At 36.4% G+C, this 22,001-nt stretch overlaps 1 protein-coding gene across 1 annotated transcript in view; it reads right to left on the bottom strand.

Annotated features, from left to right (window-relative positions):
• Positions 1 to 2,411: 2,411 nt before the first annotated feature.
• ANKRD26 (ankyrin repeat domain containing 26) overlaps positions 2,412 to 22,001 on the bottom strand; it is a 92,281-nt gene continuing 72,691 nt past the window's right edge. The window contains exons 29-35 of the mRNA XM_061179311.1: positions 20,811 to 20,923; positions 19,081 to 19,210; positions 12,738 to 13,028; positions 11,948 to 12,165; positions 10,333 to 10,561; positions 4,127 to 4,172; positions 2,412 to 2,944 (exon numbers count right to left, since the gene is read on the bottom strand). Of these exons, the coding sequence (XP_061035294.1) occupies positions 2,808 to 2,944; positions 4,127 to 4,172; positions 10,333 to 10,561; positions 11,948 to 12,165; positions 12,738 to 13,028; positions 19,081 to 19,210; positions 20,811 to 20,923 (1,164 nt within the window). The 3' untranslated portion in view covers positions 2,412 to 2,807. The remainder of the gene's footprint in view (positions 2,945 to 4,126; positions 4,173 to 10,332; positions 10,562 to 11,947; positions 12,166 to 12,737; positions 13,029 to 19,080; positions 19,211 to 20,810; positions 20,924 to 22,001) is intronic.

The raw sequence follows: 22,001 nt of genomic DNA, 5'->3' as shown, positions 1-22,001 counted from the left end.
GGGATTTCTCAGCGATCTTGTAAAAAGCCCTGGCCCTCTGAGACTCTTTGTGCAGCGTGAGATTCACATCTACAGCCATTTGTCTAGTTAATTGCTCTTATCTGAAAGGATTCATAAAGTTTCATCCCCCTAGGAGGACCAAATAGTTACAGCTCTGAGTAGTTCCCCGAAGGTGCACCATCTCCCTAGGAATTCACATTTCAAGGAGGAATGAGGCCCAGAAACTTGGAGACTCCGGGTCTGGCTCCTGGAGAGATTTCATCACCGGCAAAGCCCATTAGCTGTTCCCAGGAAATAAAAATAGAATCTGGGTAGTAAAATAAAGTCTAACCTTTTTTGCCTTTGTGCTTAGTCTGCTTTCACTGGCTCACAGGGGGCTTCGTGCAGAGGCCTCGCACCCGGCACTTCAGACCAGAGTTCCGGGTGTGAAATGGCTGTGCCAATGCTCCAGCTGGGGGTGGGAGGACCGACGGTATGCAGGAACGCTGCACACGACACCACCATTCCAGATGGCGGTGGCGGGCCATGTGGGCACTGTGATGGGGAGCAGCTGCGCCTGCGCCTGCCCCTGCCCCGCGAGAACTCCTACCCCGCGAGAACTCCACCCCCTCCCCTGCTGATGGGATCCCTATGAAGCAGCCCCGCCCACGGCCTCTTGAGCCGGAGCTTGTGCCTCTCTATTCTTTGATCAAAGAGTAAAGCTTTCCTTTGCTTCTGAGCCCAACTCATTCTACTGGTGGGAGCGACACTGGGCAGAAGGATCCTTGTTGGGGTGGGTGACAGTTTTACTTACATACCAAAGGCCAGAGTGAGGAGGAGATGCTTCCCAGGAGAGGAGGACGGCTAACTCCCGCCCCTTCACAAGCAGCAGGGAAAACCAGTTTCCTCCCGCCCTTCACCTGCTGGCGTAGAACAACTGACCTGTTCTCGCCATGTTGCCCCAGGTGCAGGCCTGGGCGAGGGGGGGAAGGCCTGTGTATTTACTGTGAGATATTAATAAGAACTCTGTCTCCGATCACAATACACTGTGGGTGCATTCAGGATAAAATTAAAGAGTGTTAAAAGCCCAGCCAAAAGGAGAGAGTGTCTCAAAGAGGTCAGTTATACTGAATGCCAAGAGGAATGAGAAATTCAGTTAGACAAGGACTGGAAAGGTGTCACTTTGCTTTAGCAATGTGGAAGTCATCGGTGACTTCGGAGTAGTTTTGAGAGACTGGGGGAAGGAGAAGACAGCCTGGAGTGGGTGGGGATACAGGCAAATCTTTCAAGAAGTTTGTCGTGGGAAATGAGATTGCCTGGTACACATGAGAGGGAAAAAACAGGGTGAAAAGTTTACAGAGAGAGGAGATGTGAAATCGACATTGTGAAGAAAGAAGATGCAAATTAACTAAATAAAAGAATAATTTTCTTCAGCAGCACGTAGATGCCTGGGTGAAGGTAAGGGGCAAGAATGATAAGCAATCTCTTATGGAGTTCTGCCAACTAAGTACACTGAAAGGACAGAAGAAAAGGGAATAAAGGATGTAAGTAAGAGTTACTAACATTTTAGCTCTTGGAATTGTTGGGAAGGAAAACACTTCCTCTACCCTCTTAGGTTCATTAATTGGGAATCTGCAAATTAAATTGACAAAAGCAGATTACCATGAGAAAAAAACATTTAATTGTGTATGACTACATGCAGGAGTTCACAAAGAAACGTGATTTGAAGGGGTGGCTACAACTGGGGGCCTATATACTACTTAATAAGTGACAGGGAGTAGGAGAAAGGCATCTTCTGAAAAACATGACTTCTTGGTGGGGGGAGGGAAGGGCACTTATGGGAGAACAAATGACATTTAGGAAAGATAAATGTTACATTAGGAGAATATATGGGAGATATGGTAGTTTTATGAAAATGTCTGTTTGAGTCTGGTGCTTGGAACTTTTCTCTAATTTTAAGACTGTTTCCAAAAAGTGAGTAAGTAAATAAATAGAAAAGGTGAAAAGTCTTAGGCAAATTTTATTTCTCCATGAGGAAAGATCTATGAATGAGTGTTTAAAGTTATATATACTAAGTTTTATGGCACTATAACAATTGTAATACATCAAAACATTGACAATAAGGACTTCCCTGGTGGCACAGTGGTTAAGAATCCTCCTGCCAATGCAGGGAACACAGGTTCGCCCCGGTCCGGGAAGATCCCACATGCCATGGAGCAACTAAGCCTGTGTGCCACGACTACTGAGCCTGTGCTCTAGAGCCCGCGTGCCACAAAGACTGAAGCCCGCGTGCCTAGAGCCCAGGCTCCACAACGAGAGAAGCCACCGCGATGAAAAGCCCATAGCCCCCGCTCGCCGCAACTAGAGAAAGTCCGCATGCAGCAACGAAGACCCAACACAGTCATAAATAAATAAATAAATAATATTTTTTTTAAAAAAACAAACAAAACATTGACAATAGCCATAGCAGCAGTATATCCAAATGATGTCTGTCTAAATCTTTAGGTCTATATATAGTGATAAAATTGGAAATACAAAAAAGCTATCAATCAACACCACTATATATTAATGACAAGTTTGGTTGTCTGGGTGCTGGTATCAGGGCTCAGTTTGAGTATGTAAAACTCAACAGTGTTTTGATTCACAAAATCTGCTTAAAAGTAAGTTAGATGCAGAGAAACATGTTTTAAAATACTATATAAATTTTCATCATACATATATAATACAAAAATATTTTCCTTTAATAAAGATTTTCACATCATGTTTAATGGGAAACAACTAAAATGTTATGCAAACAACCCAGTAGGGAAATTTTTACTATTTATCTTTTAGATCATATAATTTTTCTTCAAAATCTGTACATATTCTTGTGACGTTTTCAAAACTAGATCTTGATTTAGATTTGACTCATCAGTAGCTCCTAGAGGAGAAGCTCTATAGGATCCAGATTCACATTCAGCAGCAGCTGAAAAGAAAAATAAAGGATTATATTCTTTACCTAAAATACTTGAGTTAACTAAATATAAGTTAGTAAAAAAAAAGCTGAGACCTTTCTAAGTGTTCAGAAGAATGAAAAATATCTATACACGACATAACACAAAATACAAGATTACTATTATATAATTTGCCCGTGGTTGCACGATGAATTAATTGCTCTTGTGGCTGAGTATCAGAGCTTCTGGTTTTCTCATTCTTCATTCGTTTACTCGACAACCATCTGCTAAGGTGCTGTGACAAGCACTGAAATTACAAGATGAAGGTGACACAGTCCACCCTGAAAAATCATATACTATAAACTGGAAAAACAGACAAACAGGCAATTTCCATACAGAGTCATAAATACTATGACAGGTATAAAAGAGGGTACAAGGAACCCTCAGAAGTGACACCCAGCTTTGTGTCAATACTGTCAGCTTTTTGGTGGAGGTCGTATGTAAGCGGATACCTGAAGGACAAGGAAAAAGTACGGGAGATGAAGGGAAGAAGCAAATACAAAGACTAAAGGTGAGGAAGAGCACCTGTGGGATTGTAAGCAGTCTATTTGACTCGATGCAGAGCAAAGGGGCAGAGGAAGGGAGTAAAGAGATAAGGCTGAATACTATGGCAGGACCCAAACTGATTTGGGTGTTTTTATTCCATGATAAGGAATTCGGAATTTTTCCTGAGAGCAAAAGATAAACCAATGACAAAGTCAATGACAGGAAATTTTAATGTCAGCCACTAAGTGACAGCTACACGAACGTGACTGCTTGAGCCTCGGTTTTTTGGCCTTGATCACTACCAGAAACTTGAGAAGTTGATGAACCCCATGTTTTCTAATAGTGTCAGTGTGCAGGCTGACAGTTCCACAGGGATGGCAGAAGTAGAGGAAGGATATAGCCAGAAATAAAAAGAAATACATAGACTTTTTGAGATTTTTTTTTTTAAAGCTATGGAACATGATGAATAAATGAGGAATCAGGATATTTTTCATTATGAATGTTCATGCTTTGACATTTTTCATTAGATATGTGTAAGGAAAGATATTTAACCTATCAATAGTATCTGTAATCCAAACAATGGAAAGAGATGCCATTTACTATTGAATATTTACAGTTTATTTCAGAAATCAATGTCTAAATTTTATTCATAAATTTCGGCAACATACCTTTTTCTAGTTCTCTAGTTATATTTTTTTCCATCTCCTGCTGCATCTGAAATATGTAAAATATTATTTATGTTTAAGTTAGACAAGAGACATTTTTGTAGGAATGATGTATAGCTTATGAAATGTGGCCTTTAAATAATACTTCTAGAGACTAGACCTAATTTGAGGATTGCTTAAATAGAAAAATAATCACATAAATAAAATAAAATAAATTCCTACTTATTTTGATTTTAGATAATAGAGAACATATATATGTAATGTTATGTAGATTAATCTGATAAAAAGTACAATAAATATCAGTCTATTGAATATACATAATTTCAGAGGGTGATATTTGATCTTATTGGTACAAACAAGTTTAAACGATTCAAGTCATATATTACAATGAATGCATTACTTTGCAATTCTTAGAAAAATTGCTCTTTATAAAAGTTTAATCAGTTTTTTTACTCTAATGGATTTTTCCTTAAAATGAGTTTTCCATTCTTACACTTCCATAAAACTAAAATTTTAAGGTATGTTCTATGGTAATAATTTTTCAACATAGAATCTTAAATACATAAAATGAAGAAAATGGTTCTGTTGTAAGGTCATGTCAAAATTCTACCGGCAAAAAATTAAGGAAAGGTATTTTGCTGTCTATGTTAGATAAAAAAACATTTATTTCAGAAAATCTGCTTGAAGAAAGGAAAAGTAGAGGCTAGAGCCAGTTTTCAAACTCAGTGTCTGATTCATGACTTTCTAGCATTAGAAACAAGGAAAACAATATATAATTCTTTAACTGTAACTTTGTTTCCATTCTAGAAATTAGGGCCAACTTTTTGAAACATTTGACTAATTATAGTTATCTACTTAATTACGAAATGTGTGGGAACATTTCAAACTGTATTACAAGTGTCTCCACCTAGAGTGTTCTTTTAAAAATCTTTCTTATAAAAGGCACCCTCTCACTAAACAGGGTCTAAAATAGTATACTGAACATAATAAACACTGTGATGATAATGATAACATGATAGCCAACGCCTTTGTAAATTTTAGGTGCGAGGACAAATTTTTTGGCTAGCAGGTTTCCCAATATTTTCAGAGACTGTTTTCCATAACACTTTTCTGACAACAGCACTATAGAGAGGCCCTGTAAAATGAATAATGTGACAACATTACCAGACAGGTCTTGTGAAATTAGTAACTCATAACAGATGAAGGAAGAAGGCTTTACTGAAATGATTTTTTATTACCATTAATAAACACTGCAAAATGTAGGTCACGTTTTTACACGCGTTGATTAGGGAATGACCCGTGTAACATTACTCTCTTTTCCCCCAAAAGCTCTTTTCCTAAATATGTACTTCCGAGACCCTTATGTTGATTTCTAGGTGAGGATCGTGTTCAGCTGGAGGCAGTAGTTGGAAGTCGAACATTAATAAGGAGAACACACCTGCATTTTTCTTTAAACTTTTCCATTTAACAAAAACACAGAAAGGTGAGAAAATTATACACAGGAAAACAATATATCAGCAAGATTTAATTCTAAAGATTTTTAGTTAGAAGGATTCTCTCATAACTGGTAGTTTCCAAACTATGTCCCATAGAAATGGAAGGTCCCACTGAGGACACTGCAGGATTGAAGGACAGAGAAGTCACAGCGTCAGGGTCTCCGGCCACTCCTTTAGCTAAAACAGCTCTATATTTGTCTCTGTTTTATATAATACAGTTTCATGCAAAATTTTTTTTTTAAAAAAAGAAAGGTTCTTTTCCTTGAAAAAAAATTTTTTAAGGTATGAGAGTCATTGATTTAGTCAAAGTCCCTAATTTTACAAAAGAGGTAACAAAGGCTCAGAGAGACTTTGCCTGGTGTCACAAAGCCAACGGCCTTCTCGCTGAGTCTAGAGTTCTACGCCAGCTACTTCCTCAGATTAAGAAAAAAAACACATAGATTTTTAACTATAACTCAGAGAAAATGAATATGTAAAACTTTGTCATGTAGCTCAATAATGTTTGATGCATGAGACATGAAATAGTAGCTTTCTAACTAAATTATATGTTTTAAAGGCATGAACAAGAATAAATTATCATAACTCCTATTAGTAGCAGTCAATATATTTAATTTATAAAGCACAGATTTTTTTTTTTTTAACCGCAGGACAGGGAACTTGAAGGAGAAAATTTTTAGTTGAATCACGCAGGCCAAAATTGAGGAGATTCTTCTTTAAAAGGATATTCGTTTCCTCCAAATAAAACTTGGTTTACCGAAATGAGTCAACAAATGAATTATCCACGTTGCGGGTTATTTATGGCAAAATTTAAAACACAAAACAGATTTCTCTTTACCATCTAGCATACTTCAATCTCTCGTCATTAGTTTGCATGTACAAAAAACATAAGTGTAATCTCAATTAGAATTTAAATCCAGTCAGAAATTACAGGCTAATTCCTTGGCCTAAAGTTTCAACGTGAGGACTTACACTCCTACCCTCCTCGTGAGAGGAGGGGAGATTTACCCAATGGGTGAATTTGTGAGAAGGAACTAAGAAGTGCTTGCTTGCTTCCGAATCTCTTCTTTGAGAAGGTGTGTGTGCCCTCAGCACTGGGAACTGGGGTCTGCTCTCATGCCCGCAGTAAGCAGCCTGCCCTGGGGCGGGGGTCAAGCATTTGCTTCCTCCCCTTAGGCCTAATTTGGGATGAAGTATTCTGAGGCCCACTGTGACTGCACACCTAAAGCACGTCCTCCAATTCATTAGTTATGTGTCGGTAACAAAGCTCCTTAGTTGATCTCCAGCTGCTGACTCCCGCGTGCTGAACTCAGAAGGGGAAGAGAAGTGTCATCTGCCACCTACCCACCACAGCTCCAACAAGGCAGAGGACCACACGACACCGAGGGAACGTTTTCTTCTTCTCCCCTGACTTGATAATTAACGTACATTGTTCAAAACAACCCCCACTATAAAGTAGGGGAAAGGTGAAAGGAACATTTTAGAAAGAAACGTAGTGAAGCCAATAACAATACGAAGCACAAGTATGTGTTCCGTTCACTCAACCATAATGTATTACTGTTAAATTATATCTGAGACTGCAGGCTGGAAAATCATGTTGCACTCTCTTTTTAAGACCAATTTGATAAATATATACACACCACACACATACACACGCACACTCATTTCCAAAGTTAATTTATTTTCAGTAATTATTGATACTTTTAAAATCTGATATCACTCATTTTAAATGTCATGAAAATGTAATAAAATCAAGTCATTTAAACCACTTCAATTCATTATCCAATTGTAAACAGGCTAATGTATGAAGGAAATTACACTTGGCAGTCTGTAGACATTAAATACATGTATTTTGCTGCAGAGAGAAGAACTGAGGAAGAATTTGTAGATCAAAGAGCTGAAAAACTAAGTACAGAAAAAATAAAATGAATGAAAGAAAAAGAACTGTAAGAAGTTGAGCTATTACCTCTATCTTTCAAAAGATAAAACGCCTACTCATTTGTCCATGTGGACAAAATGAAGAGGGAACAAGAAGGATTATACTGATATAATAAACTGAGACAATAAACAAGTTTACTGAACTCTGCCTGTGCCTTATGAGAAACTAGCTTAACTACTGTGGTAATTTGATTAGAGTTATAAAACTCAGAGTGGATAGGCAGTGCCTTGGCGATGTAAAGAGGAGGCCTATTTTTTTAAAAGAAATGTGACAATATTCTGGTGAGACACAAAATGTTGTATCATATAAAAAGTCAAAGTCTTAGGAATATTGTTTTAGCTTCAGTGCATTTGTATGACCACATTTAGAAAGAGAGTTGCTAAACTGAATGGACATTGCAGCAATTTTTAAAATTACTTAAATAAATCATTAGAAAAATTTTGAAAGTGTCAGTAATGCACCAAAAGTCCAAAATCAGTCAATGTAAAATGTAGTCCTCCTACTTAAGACAGATTTAAAGGGCATTTATTAACTACTGTGGCCATGCATCATGTTCGGCACACAAATACCTAAAAACTCTTGAACATAAAAAAATCTTCAAACCAGCGAAATTGTGTCTGTTATAAAATTGTCTGGAATAGATTTTTAAGTTTTCAGTTCTTGAAAAAATTCTATGTGCAAGAAAATCTAACAGTGATGTAGCTGTTCTGGCTAATGTTAACTTTTTGTATTTTATAATAATATAATTAAATAACACAATTGAAAAAAACTGTAAAATTACTTCTGATATATAGGACAAAACATCCCAGAATTAACTAGAATGTGAAAACTGAGGGTAAAGTTAGCAAGACAGATACGTAGTAATCTCCTACCCCCACAATGGTATCAACTGACAAGACTGAACTTCATGTGCTGGTGAGGGAGGTAATAAATCTAAGTGTTAGGTACATGGAGAAAGATTGCTGCTACAACCAGCGCAACTGAAACCACAGACATAGAGCAGTACTTTGCTATAATTATTTTCCTTAAAGTTAGGGGAAAATGCTGAGTAAGATAAAACTTCACAGTAGGAATAGTCCAAAATGTTAAAACCTTGCAAATAAAGGAGACTGATAAACAAATGCAATCCTAATGCCATTTTTAACATTTTACTTTGTAGAATCATAGCTAAAACCTTTAGAAGGCTATCGTTTTGTAATGTCCCATCCAAAAACCCACCCCTTTCTATCATTTTAGACAGTACGTTAATACCTCTCATAGTATTATTTTATGTTTTCCTAGTAGAAATAATTATATTCCTAGCAATTCCAGAAGGCACCTTCTTTCTGTTAAGTCTTACTAAGAATTATGTGAACAATAACTGTATAATAACTCTTCCGCAGCATTCTGTAGTGATTATGGAGACATGTCTTTGCATCTTGATAGAGTAAGTAGTGCTCTTCAATCTCTCTTATTAAAACCAGCACGATTTGGCAAAGACCCCACAAGGGAACTATGTATATACCTAGTAACTACAACAATGAGTTTAAAAGAAACTATTTTTCTATTTATCTAGAATTACTAAAAAAATAAACACCTCTTTCCTCCAAAAAAATTAAAGGAAAAAATTCCCACAGAAATTTTCTCTCACATTGTTTTTGCATTCACACACTCTTTCATCTTCATCTTGTAAAATGATACATTGTCTGATTTTTTGGGTGACAACTCATGAGAACATTCTAAGTTTACATCATGCTTAGCAACTGACAGAGGGCTTGACATGCATTTTCTTTTTGACCCTGGAGTCCAGTTTCACGGCTCTGAAGCACTTAGACCCAATTTAGCCACAGCACTGTCTAAGAAACCTTAGCTTTGCTCTTCTGTGATTTGTTACGACTTGAAGCCAAATGAGAAAACAGGCTGAGACCTCATTTAACAAGGGCTACTTTTCTCTGCATCAAGAACATCATGAAAACACCATCAAAACCATAAACCCGTGTGCACTGAGTGAAATGGATATTTTAATAACAATGATACACAATGAAAACTAGTTGCAGTTTAAAGACTCCCCATCATTGCCATCTTAGTCATCATTCATCCAGGTCATGGCAAGTGGACTTCATTTTAAAAATTTAAATATTTGCTTTATTTAACTACGTATTTAGAAATGTTCTACAATTGCTCAGCAAGACATTTTATAAAAATTCAATAAAAATGCTATAAGTAAAATAGCAATTAAGGATGCACTCTCATGTACGAAAATGACAAAAAACTTTAACTTAAAAACAGAAATTAACCTATTTAGTGCTACAAGTCTATTTAATTCACAAAAAGGATTTATCTAGGATTCCTTTGAATAAAAAAAATCCATATATGGTTAAGTGTTTGGATGCCAATCATTCACTTATGCTTAGGGGTAGAAAAACTAGGGTGCAGCAAAGCTTGAAAATGATTATGAACCATCGCCAAACTGAAATCAATTAGAAAGTATATCTTTGGTTATTAGGCAATAATATTTAATTTCTAAAATAGAATTTAACTGCAGCTTTTCAAGAAATTTAAAATTTGTCAGTTTAATTACATTTACTGAATAAAGTTAATGATAAATCTCTCTTGAAAATGAGAAATCCAGGGACTTTAAAAAATCATAAAATTTCTGTCTCTTTATTAGCACAATTAATTATGGCTTTTACTTCGTGTGCGTAAGTCAAATAAACAATTCAGAATTTCACCAAATTAAAAACAAGAATTATTATCAGAAATCTGAAACCCAAGGAAAAAAAGATAATATAACTAACCTTAGTCAAGTAAGTCTCCATGCTCTTATTTGAAGGGCGTGAACTTGAGGTAGAAATCTCTAAGTTTTCTCCTGGAGTAAGATTTCTATTGAGCACTAAACTATTATTAAGATTTCCAACACAAGGTGGCTCCAGGACTGGCCTCGTAGTAAGAGTGCTGAGTAAAGATCTGTTCTGCTGTTTCTCCACCAGTAGTTTGGTACTGATCTCTGCCAGCCTCTCATTAGTCCTGGGAAGATGGCAAAACACCAATTTCATTCATTTCATTTTCCCCAAATGATTTGCATTTTTTAAATTGCCATAATAGTAAATGGAATGTCCCATTAAACCACGTTTTAACACTGAAAATAGGTCAGAGCAGACCTACTATAAACAATTCTAGGTGTAAAATTGTTCTAAAGAAGTATATATGTGTCTGAGGGATCCTTAACTAACAAGCAAGTCAAAGTCGGGAGAGGAGAGAAATGGCGTCAGCGATTTAGATGGCTTAACAGGTGACGCTTGCCGCCTTCTGCGATGGCTGCACTTAAACACTCATCTTTAGTAAACCAGTTCAGGGATGGAAAAACAAACCATCCCTCAAAGACATTTTCAAGCATTTGCTTTCACCACCCCTGTATACACATTTCACTCATTACCTCAGAGAAATTAAGCATTCGGCACTGAGGAATAATCTAGAGCAGCGGTCCCCAACCTTTTCGGCACCAGGGACCAGTTTCGTGGAAGACAACTTTTCCATGGATGGGGGTGTATGGGGGTTATCAGGATGGTTCAGGCGGTAATGCGAGCGATGGGGAGCGATGGGGAGCAGCAGGTGAAGCTTTGCTGGCTCGCCCACCGCTCACCTCCTGCTGTGCGGCCTGCTTCCTAACAGGCTGCGGACGGGCACCGGTAACACTGCTACTGAGGCACTGGAGGTGGGATCTGCCCTTGCGGTCTTCCACACACCCCCTCACGCAGGCCACCGTGTTATTTTTAGACACTTTGTGAATTATACAGCCCTTCGGCCCTCTGTTACTTTCCCCTTATTTCACAAGCATGCCTTTACGTAGAGTAGAAAAACTTCAAATACAGTAGTTTGTCTCAGGGCGCCCTCTAGCGATGGTACCAAAGATCATAATCAAGAAAGTAAATTTACCAAATGCTAAAATGTGACGCTTTGCGTTTAAGCTGTAATCTTCCAAAAAATAATTAAACTCGTTAATATTTCTATTTACGGGAATTCCAACAAGAAATTTTATCTAAATTACAAAGTTTCAAAAACACTTAGCTTAAAGACTAAATCAGGTTAACTATTGGGTTGGCCAAAAAGTTCGTTTGGGTTTTTCCAGTAACATCTTACGGGAAAACCCAAACGAACTTTTTGGCCAACCCAATATATGAAAATATAAAAAATAAAGTTATGTAAAACCAACAAAAAGGTGGGGAGATGCAAACTGGACTAACATTTTAAAGGTGACTTCACTTACTAACATCATTTTCCAAAGTTATACTACCTAGTTAGCTTTCACTTCCTACTAATCTCATGAACCTGGCTCAATAAAAATTATGCTTTAGAGGCAAATTAATGAGCTAAATTTAAATTTATTTTCTATGATTCTATGTTTTGACTTACTTGTTTAGTTTATTTGCCAATGACTTTCTAACTTTTAGTTCTTCGAGGTAGAGTTGCTTATATTTTTCCAACTCTGCTTTATTAGAATCTTCTTGAAAAGTTTTCATTTTGGAGAGTTCAGATTCCAGATCTTTAATTCTGAGTTCCATTTGACTTCTTATTGAAGCATTATTATTCTCTCTTAACTGCTCTAAGTTTTCTTGAGATGCTGCTTGTGTCTAAAGTAAAATAAAAAGATACATGTTTAAAATAATTATAACCTGAATAATTATATTTGTGCCCTTTAGTTTTGCATCAATGATTCAGAGAGCAATTTTAAATGTGAAAAAAAAGCTGACCTTTAAAAATATTTATCATCAATGTAAACAGTTAAATCTTAATTATAAAATTAAAGTTGAATCATTCTTATATTCGTACTCATGTAATCTGATAATTCAAAGAATAATAGGATCAATTTAAAAATTTTTAAATTGAACAATACAACTAAGAATAATCCAAGAGTACAGTACAATTTCTAAATCACAATATTTTTTTAAATCCTAATAGTTTTGTTTTATACCAGTTGGTCTTAAAAATAAAATGATTCTCTAGTGAGAATCGTTCTGAAAGATCAATTTAGTGAGAATAATGATGGAAACTGAAATATTTAAAGGGAGAAACAAATGCCACCTTCCTTCCAGAAATTTACAAAACAAACTGCTATAAGGGAAGTAGAAGAAACACATAAAATGTATACATCCGAAATGTAATTTATAGTGAATTAAAGCACATTAAAGATCAATAAATTAACCTGTAAAAATAGGTTGACTTCTCTTAATTTTTCTATTATATCCTGTCTTGCTCTTTCTTCAATCTCCCGTTTATACTGCTCTACTTGACTGTGTTCTATCATATTCATTTCTATATGACTTTTGAGGTTCACTACTTCTTGTTCCAACTTCTTTTTATTCTTCTCTAGTTTTTCACATTTCTTTTGTATTACTTTCATAGATAATAACTCCTGTTGAAGAACTTGATTTTTTGCATCCAGATGTAGACATTTTGAAGATGCAGTTTCCAGTTCTGCTGTAAGGTCATCAATCTGCATGAATAAAATAAAATCGTTTGGTAATTAGGGACGTAGACTGAGAATAGCCTAACTCAAAACCAGTATCAACTTTTGAAATAAATTCAGTTACAATAAAATGGTATCTATATTGTAGCATGTAGGACCTTGAATTACTAAGAAAATGAAGAAAAAAGTTCAAACCACCAAGAGCCACAAATATATATCCTTTACTGTCATCATTGTTACACAACATTTGCATTTGATTTTATACTCTTTTATTCTTCTATTGTTTCATGTCTGTCCTCCATAAAATGACTATAAGTCACCTCTTAGTAGAAAGCCTCTTACTCCTTCCCCACCCCCATCTTAACCCTCCATGATTTTTAAAGTTTTAGGGATATCATATTGAGTTATTTAGGGCTGAGTTAATAAATGCCTCCCAAAATAAGACTCTGAAAATCAGGCTCTAATTAATGAGTCTTGTAAATATGGCTTCTAATACCATAAGCCTTTTTCTGAATTACAAATATTTTATGCTAATTTGAATTGCATTCCAAGGAGAAATGCTTCGCAGGGTTAAGGAGAAATCACATCTCCCAGTGTAATAGTTTAGCGAGATGATCCATACATTTTTCTGAACAAAAGAGTGCCATTAATTCTTGTAATGCTTTGCTACTTTCCACAGAATAAGAGAACATACTAGACAAAACAAACAAAAAAACTTGCTGGAATTTCAACGACACTGAGTTGCGAAGAACTACTTCCCTTTAGACAGAATGATTATTTGGTAAGACAAGGCAAGTGGATGTGGTAGTTTTAAAACATGTCTACAAATTCTTTGACACTTTTCTCACGAAATTCCCAGGGCTTCACAAGACTGTTAATGGAAGCCTGACGGCCCTTGAAGAGGCTGAAGGTGACAGCTTCTAGGCAAGGGAAGAAAATGACACTGCAACCTGGAGGAAGGGGGACTCTAGCTACAAAGCAGCTGAAAGTAAAATTGATGAGAGGGATAAGCTAAAAAAAAAAGACTATTAAATATAAAGGATACAGGACTCATTGGATTCAAATATCTGTATCCCATTTATAGCATCTCCACATGCCCAAATAATGCTAAAACAGAGAAATAGCTTCTGGGCTAAGATCAGATTTAGGGTGCTGCCAGGAAAACATGGTCTAAAGATGAAGCCAAGACTGTAGAACCCTTTATTAAGACCCTGGAAAGACTTAAGTTGGTGCCTCAAATTCCTTTAAGGATTTTAAAAAAGCATAAGAATTTTAAAGGCATCATCCTACAAAGTTTCCCGTCCTACAACAGCTTCACAAGAAGCCCAAGGGGAAGATCTTATCTCAAAAAGATTTGGGAGGGTAGCTTTTCCAATGGCATGAACCCCAATAAAATTCACAGGACACTCAAAGCTTTAAAGAGAACTGTGGTAGCAAAAACACTGCTTGCTAGCTTGGATTAACAGAGACCAAGACAGTACAAAATGAGAAGAGGCCTTTGGGATTTTCTTAGAAGTTCTATAAGTCCCCCTTCCTCCAGGTTTCAGTGTCATTTTCTTCCCTTGCTGGCTTGAGAAACACTACTCAGCTGCAAACACAGGTCATTTCTTATGAAAAGGACAGAACAAAGAGCTCAGAGGGTACAGCAAAGGAGAATCACTTCCATGGTCGGGACTAAGTCCTAATCAAAGAGCTGGCAGCAGGTATCAGGCTGTATTTCAAAACTGCTATGGACCAGCATGTCTTCCATTTTCCATTTCTGAATGGGAGAGTCTTTAGCAGTTTAACAGGATGTTGGGTATGTGGGTGGCAGAAAATTTGTCCCTTTAGTTCCCAAGTCTTAGTACTGAGAGGATTGGTACTCAAGGGGCTATACTCTAGAAACCACACCCAGGAGCCTCATCCCCATCCGTACCCGGTGAAAGATGGTAAGATCCTGGACTCAAGCCTGAGTCTGACACCGTAACAATTGAGACATGTGGGGGAACTGGGTAGGGATAAGTGTATTCTTCATGTGGAAGGAATATAAAAAATTGTGGCCAGTGGGTAGATTATGCTGGTTTTTAAATGTATCCATAAGTTTTAAAAAAATTTATTCCATAAAAAAAGGTAGACTATGGGCCAAGCATAAGTGACTTATTCCTAATGAACAGGATATGGTGAAAGAGATGCTGTGTGAATTGCAAGGCGAGGTTAAACAAGACAACACAGCTTCTGCCTGGCTCTTAACCTTGGAACCCAGCCCCATGTTGTGAGAAAGCTCAGGCCACAAAGAGAGCCTAGGTGTTCAGGGTAGGTGTTCCAACTGAGGGGAAGAGAGGCCAGCTGTCCCGGCTGTGCTTTTCCTAAGTGTAGATTGTGAACAAAATAAACGTTGCTTATTTAAGCTACTAAACTTTGGGGAGATTTTTAGGAAAAAACAGATAGAAAAGTGGATAAAAAAAAGAGATAATAAGAAACATAACTTAGACACAGTAGAAATTGGTTTCCTATAAACTGGAATCTAATAAATGTTGAGATTAACTTAAAATGACAAACAATGCTGATGAGAAGAAGCAGATAACTAGAAGAAAGACCTAAGAACTATTCAGGAGGAAGTTTTCGGGGGGTTCCCTTCACTTACAATTTCTTACAAATAGGCAGGTATGCCTCTTTAGAATTTCCCCTCAAGTTTGAAGATAAGGAAGATTGGTAAGCAAGGAGACATATGAAGTATAATAGTTGAAAAACAACTAGAAATCGTCAGTTTAATTACCAAAATCAGACTTTTTTTTACCTCATCTCAATTAACTGAAATTCTAGGGGATAGGCAGCTTTGAATATTTATTAATCTAGGACTCAATCTTCATTGTCCTTTCCTCAGAGAGGAAATAAAACATCATGGAAGCATTTTTAATCTTCTTAGTAAAACAAATGCAGTGTCCTTTGGCAGTATATAATTAAATATAATTTTTCCTTTACCTTACTTAAAGCTTGTTTGTAAGGGAAGGTAGGACTATCTCATTTTTACATTGTACCACAGTGCTTCTCTATATCATACAAATTGGCTTTGAAATTTTGAAATTCAAATTACTAATCAATTATTTGTCCCGGATAAATTGATTGAATATTACCTTTTCTAAAAAAAATTTATTTTATTTATTTTATTTATTTTTGGCTGTGTTGGGTCTTCGTTGCTGCACGCAGGCTTTCCCTAGTTGCGGCGAGCAGGGGCTACTCTTCATTGAGGTGCACAGGCTTCTCATTGCAGTGGCTTCTCTTGTTGTGGAACACGGGTTCTAGGTGCATGGGCTTCAGTAGTTGTGGCACACAGGTTCCACAGTTGTGGCTTGCAGGCTCTAGAGTGCAGGCTCAGTAGTTGTGGCGCACAGGCTTAGTTGCTCCATGGCATGTGGGATCTTCCCGGACCAGGGCTCGAACCATTGTCCCCTGCACTGGCAGGCAGATTCTTAACCAATGCACCACCAGGGAAGCCCTACCCAGTTTTTTTTGTTTTTTTTTTTTAATTATTTATTTATTTATTTATTTATGGCTGTGTTGGGTCTTCGTTTCTGTGCGAGGGCTTTCTCTAGTTGCGGCAAGTGGGGGCCACTCTTCATCGCAGTGCGCGGGCCTCTCACTATCGTGGCCTCTCTTGTTGCAGAGCGCAGGCTCCAGATGCGCAGGCTCAGTAGTTGTGGCTCACAGGCTTAGTTGCTCCGCAGCATGTGGGATCTTCCCAGACCAGGGCTCGAACCCGTGTCCCCTGCATTGGCAGGCAGATTCTCAACCACTGCGCCACCAGGGAAGCCCCCTACCCAGTTTTTAACAGCTATACTCTTAAAAATTTTTCTTTGGATGGGATGAAATAGTTATTCTATTCATTATGTGTTAAGCTATAAAGTACAGCTATGCATCTCTTTCTTTTTAAATAAAAGAAGGTAGATACAGGGAACTGTGGTTTCTGAGAATGCAGGATCTATGTCAAGAACAAGATCAGCACGAGTGTTATACACAAGAACCACGTCAAAAGATGATTTAATTGTGAATTGCAACATGATGGCTTAGAGAGACTTCCAACGAGGAAAGCTGACAGCCCAGACTTAATCTTCTCCTAGATGGTGAAATCTATGGATGAGTCTATGAATTATAATGAGCTAAACATAATGAAGCAGACAGCAGACTAAGTCAGCAGATCTTGTGACCAAGATTTGATGGAAACTGGAGTGAAGTGGGAGGCACTGGGTGAGAGACTAAAGGTCTGAAAGGAGGAAGAAAAAAAGGAATGGACTTTACCTTTGTAAACCTACTTCCCATCATGTCATGGGGTCAGTGAGGCATAAGCTGGCCACAGGCTCCTTCAAGAGGCAAAAAACCTCCACAGAAGTGGAGTTAAAGACATTCCACTACACTGACTTTTTATTATTACATAAAACAACTGGTAATATGCAAGATGAGTAAGAAAGAATTCTCATAAAATGACTTGGTACTGGCATAGGATAGACATATAGATCAATGCATTACCATTGAGGATCTAAAAAGAAAGCCCCACATTTATGGCCAACTGATTGTCAGTAAGAGTGCCAAATAATTGAATGAGACAAGAATAGTCTTTTTAACAAATGGTACTGGGACAACAGAATATCCACATACAAAAGAATAAAATTAGACCTCTACCTCATACCATATGTAGAAATTAACTCAGTATGCAAGAGCTAAAACTACAAAATTCTTAGATGAAAACACAGGTGTTTATCTTCATGACTAGATTTGGCAATTCTTAGATATGACACCAAAAGACAAAAATCGACTAACTGAACTTCATCAATATTAAAGACTTCCGTGTTTTGAAGGACACCATCAAGAAGGGGAAAGGGCAAGCTCCTGAATGAGAGAAAATACTTGAAAATCCTATATCTGATAGAAGATTTGTATCTAGGATACAAAAAGAACTCTTACAATTCAATAATAAAAAGACAATCCAACTTAAAAATGGGCAAAAAGTTGAATAGACAGTTCTTCAAAGAAGATACACAAATAGACAATAAGCACATGAAAAGTGCCTCAACATTATTAGTCATCAGCAAAATGCAAATCAAAACCACAATGAGATACCACTTCACACCTACTAGGATGGCTGTAATCAGAAAGACAGGTAATGACAAGTGTTGATGGGCATGTAGAGAAATTGGAATGCTTACACACTTTGGATAAAAATGTAAAATGGTGCAGCCACTCTGGAAAACAGTACAGCAGTTCCTCAAAAGGTTAAACAGAGTTACCATGTGATACAGCAATTCCATTCATAAGTATATTCCAAAAAGAAATGAAAAAAATATGTTCACACCGAAACTTGGACATGAATGTTCATAGCAGCATTATTAATAGCCAAAAAGTGGAAACAACCCAAAGGTCCATCAACTGATGAATGGATATATAAAACGTGGCATGTCCATACAAATGAATATTATTCAGCAATAAAAAGAAATGAAGTCTTGATCCATGCTACAAAACAGATGTACTTTAAAAATATTATGCTGAATGAAAGAAGGCAGTCACAAAGGACCCCATATTCTGTGATTCCACTGACATGAAATATCCAAAATAGGCAAATCTATAGAAACAGGGAGTACAGTCATGGTACTAGGGCTGGGAATATGAGGAAGGGAAAACTGGTACAGGGTGATGGCTAAAAAGTATAGGGTTTCTTTTTAGGGTAATGAAAATGGTCTAGAACTGATTGTGGTGATAACTGTATAACTCTTTGAATATACTAAAAGTCACTGAATTGTACAGTTTAAATGAGTGAACTGCATGTTATGTTCATTATATTTCAATAAAGCTGTCACCAAAAAATAATGGATGCTTTGGGGTAATGGTGTGCTGCTCAGCTTCAGATCACCAGCCATGGTTCAAGACACAGTCAGTCAACAGTGTGCCCTTTTTATAGAAAAATGATATAGGAAAAAGCTGTCTTTTTTACTGGTATCAAATCTAAAAAATTAACAGACAAATCTGTGTTTCACTGCTCAAAGCATGAAGTGATTTATATTTCCCCAAATTAAGTGACTTTTGGGTCCCAAAACTGATTAAAAATTACCTTATGTTTTAGCATATTAATCTGAATATCCATTTCAATTTGATTGGTTTTTAAATCTCCATGGAAACTAAGCTCTCCATTTTCATATTCATTTAACTTCCTTCTTGGCATTTTTAAGAGTTTCTTAAGTCTGTAGAAATGCATAGAATGAATAAGTCAAGTTCTTTAAGAGTAGACATTTAATAATTATTTAAACAGATATATGTTCTATCATATAAAATAAACTCTATAAATTATAATCCTTTCTCATCTGTTCTAATCTAATATTGTTTGAAAGCATAGTAACAAAATTATAATCTTAGGTAAATAATATGAAGAAAAATTTTATGACACATGCTAAGAGTTAATATAGTGTGTGTATACATATTATTACATATATTATACAGTTCTTATAAGTAAGCTGTTATTAGTATCCATTTTTAGTATGTTAATATAAAATATTAACTTATTATTAAATATTAGTTATAAACCAGAGATCAGTAACCAAGCTGAAAAAGAAGAGCGTATCATATGTGAATGTTTTGAAAAGACACAAAAAGACATTTTGGTACTGACTGACCACAGCCTCTACAAGAAGCAAAGAAAGAACACACAAAAAACATCGACACTCACTCAAAATAGAAAAAGAAACAAGAAAGAAAAATCTTTGGAGTCTGAGTTGACGGGGAAAAAAACCAGGCTGAGCTTCATAAGAAAGGAAATCAGCAGGGAGAGAATGTGTACCAGTCTCTTCAAGCTGTTTTAAGAGATCTAGAAATCTTGCCCAGCACAATGTTAACAAAATGCCAAGCAATGTAGAGAAAATTAAATGAGAGAAAAATACTAATGAGAATCAGGGAAGAACCATAAGTATAATACCAAAATCCACAGATGCTCAAGTCCTCCTAAGCGCATACTTCTGTATACTTTAAATCATCTCTAGATCACTTATAATACCTAATACAAGGTAAATGCTATGTAAATAGTTATAAATACAATGTAAATAAATGCTATGGAAATAGTTGCCACCTGAGGCCAATCCAAGTTTTGCTTTTTGGAACCTTCTGGAACTTTTTTCCACCTGAATACCTTCAATCTGAGGTTGGTTGAATCTGCGGATGCTGAGGGCTAACTGTGCTCAGCAAAAAACCAGAAAGGAAGCCATGTGGAGGCATCACAGACATTGGGAAACACTCTATTTTTTTTTTTTTTATCTGAGTGGTCAAAACATGATCACTAATTTTATTATTCTTTAAGTCATACATATGTTTTTGTATGTATATTTTAGAACTAAACTTTTAGAGCAGAAAGAAAATATAAGCAAAATCAAGATAGTTTTTGAGGTTGTTAAACAGTGACACAAATAGGTTTTTAGATATTAAAATACTTGAACGCTGAAGGGGAAGAACACAACTAAAAGAAGGCAGGATTACCAGAAAAGAGCAAAGATATCTTGCAGACATAAAAATTCAAGGTAGATGATGAAGAGCAGAGTGACATTACTATATGCAAGGCACACTATTGTTATTGTTTTAGAAATCATTAAAGAGGAACTGTAATACTGGGGCACTCAAAACAGTTTCAGATTGTAATGTGAGTTTCTAAAGTAAACTTTTAAATAGGATGGATGACTTGCTGAAGTATGAATATACACATATAAAATGAATTTGTATCTAAGGTTTTAATAAAACAAAATTATAGTTAAATCAATTAATTAATAGTTGAAATTATCAGAAATATTAAAATCTTACCCAGTAATCTCTTTTTCTAATTCACTATTTTTCTTCATTTCTTGATCCAAACTATATTCCAGAGACTGTTTTAACTCAATACATTTCTTTAATTGCTCCTTTTCATCCTCAGACTTTAAAAAAAAAAATTTAAATTATTTTTTAAAACCTAGAGACTTACTCTTCTTTCTTAAAAATATTACTTCTCATGAGTTCATGAGTAATATATGTTTATAGTGAAACACAGTTTATAAACCTGATGCCAGTAAGGACAGATTTCAAAAATAATGACTTTTCTTGAAACAGCTTAAATTGATTTTTCATTTTCATCATTTCATCATTTTTCTGGAATTTAAATTGCCAAAATTTATTTGTTAAAAACAGACGTTTTGGGACTTCCCTGGTGGCATGGTGGATAAGACTCCATGCTCCCAATGCAGGGGGCCTGGGTTCAATCCTTGGTCAGGGAACTAGATCCCACATGCATGCCACAACTAAGAGGTTGCATGCCACAACTAAGGAGCCCACCTGCTGCAACTGGGGAGCCCGCCTGCTGCAACCAAGACCTGGAGCAACCAAAAAATATATATATAATAAATTAATTAATTAATTAAAAACCCAGAGGTTTTTATACATGTTAATGAAATTTTTTTAAAGAGTGGCTATATTTACATTTTAGTTTCTAAAGATGCCCTAGAAACATTTTCATCAATGGTTTAAGATATTCCAGGTTTTGTTAAATCACATCTTACTAATATAATTTTTGAAAAATTCCCACGCAACATGAGATAAAGCCTTTCATTCTCTGTAAGCATTCTTCCATAGGTTTCAATTTCTCCATTTCTATTAACCATTCTTCTCTTTAAATAAAGTTTAAGTCTTCTATACACTAAATAAAAACGTAACTTCTTCTTGATTCTTGTAGCTTTGTCTCTCATCCTTTTTCTCCCCCACTCCCGCCACTGGACTCTTACATTCTTTTTTTTAATTAATTAATTTATTTTATTTATTTACGTTTGGCTGCGTTGGGTCTTTGTTGCTGCGTGCGGGCTTTCTCTAGTTGTGGTGAGCGGGGGCTACTCTTCGTTGCAGTGCGTGGGCTTCTCACTGCGGTGGCTTCTCTTGTTGTGGAGCACGGGCTCTAGGCGTGCGGGCTTCAGTAGTTGTGGCACTCAGGCTCAGTAGTTGTGGCTCACGGGCTTAGTTGCTCCG

This window comes from Eubalaena glacialis, chromosome 2, assembly GCF_028564815.1.
Source record: "Eubalaena glacialis isolate mEubGla1 chromosome 2, mEubGla1.1.hap2.+ XY, whole genome shotgun sequence".
NCBI classification, from domain to species: domain Eukaryota; kingdom Metazoa; phylum Chordata; class Mammalia; order Artiodactyla; family Balaenidae; genus Eubalaena; species Eubalaena glacialis.
The sequence above is the reverse complement of the archived record's forward strand: the minus strand, read 5'-3'. Positions and strand labels throughout refer to the sequence as shown.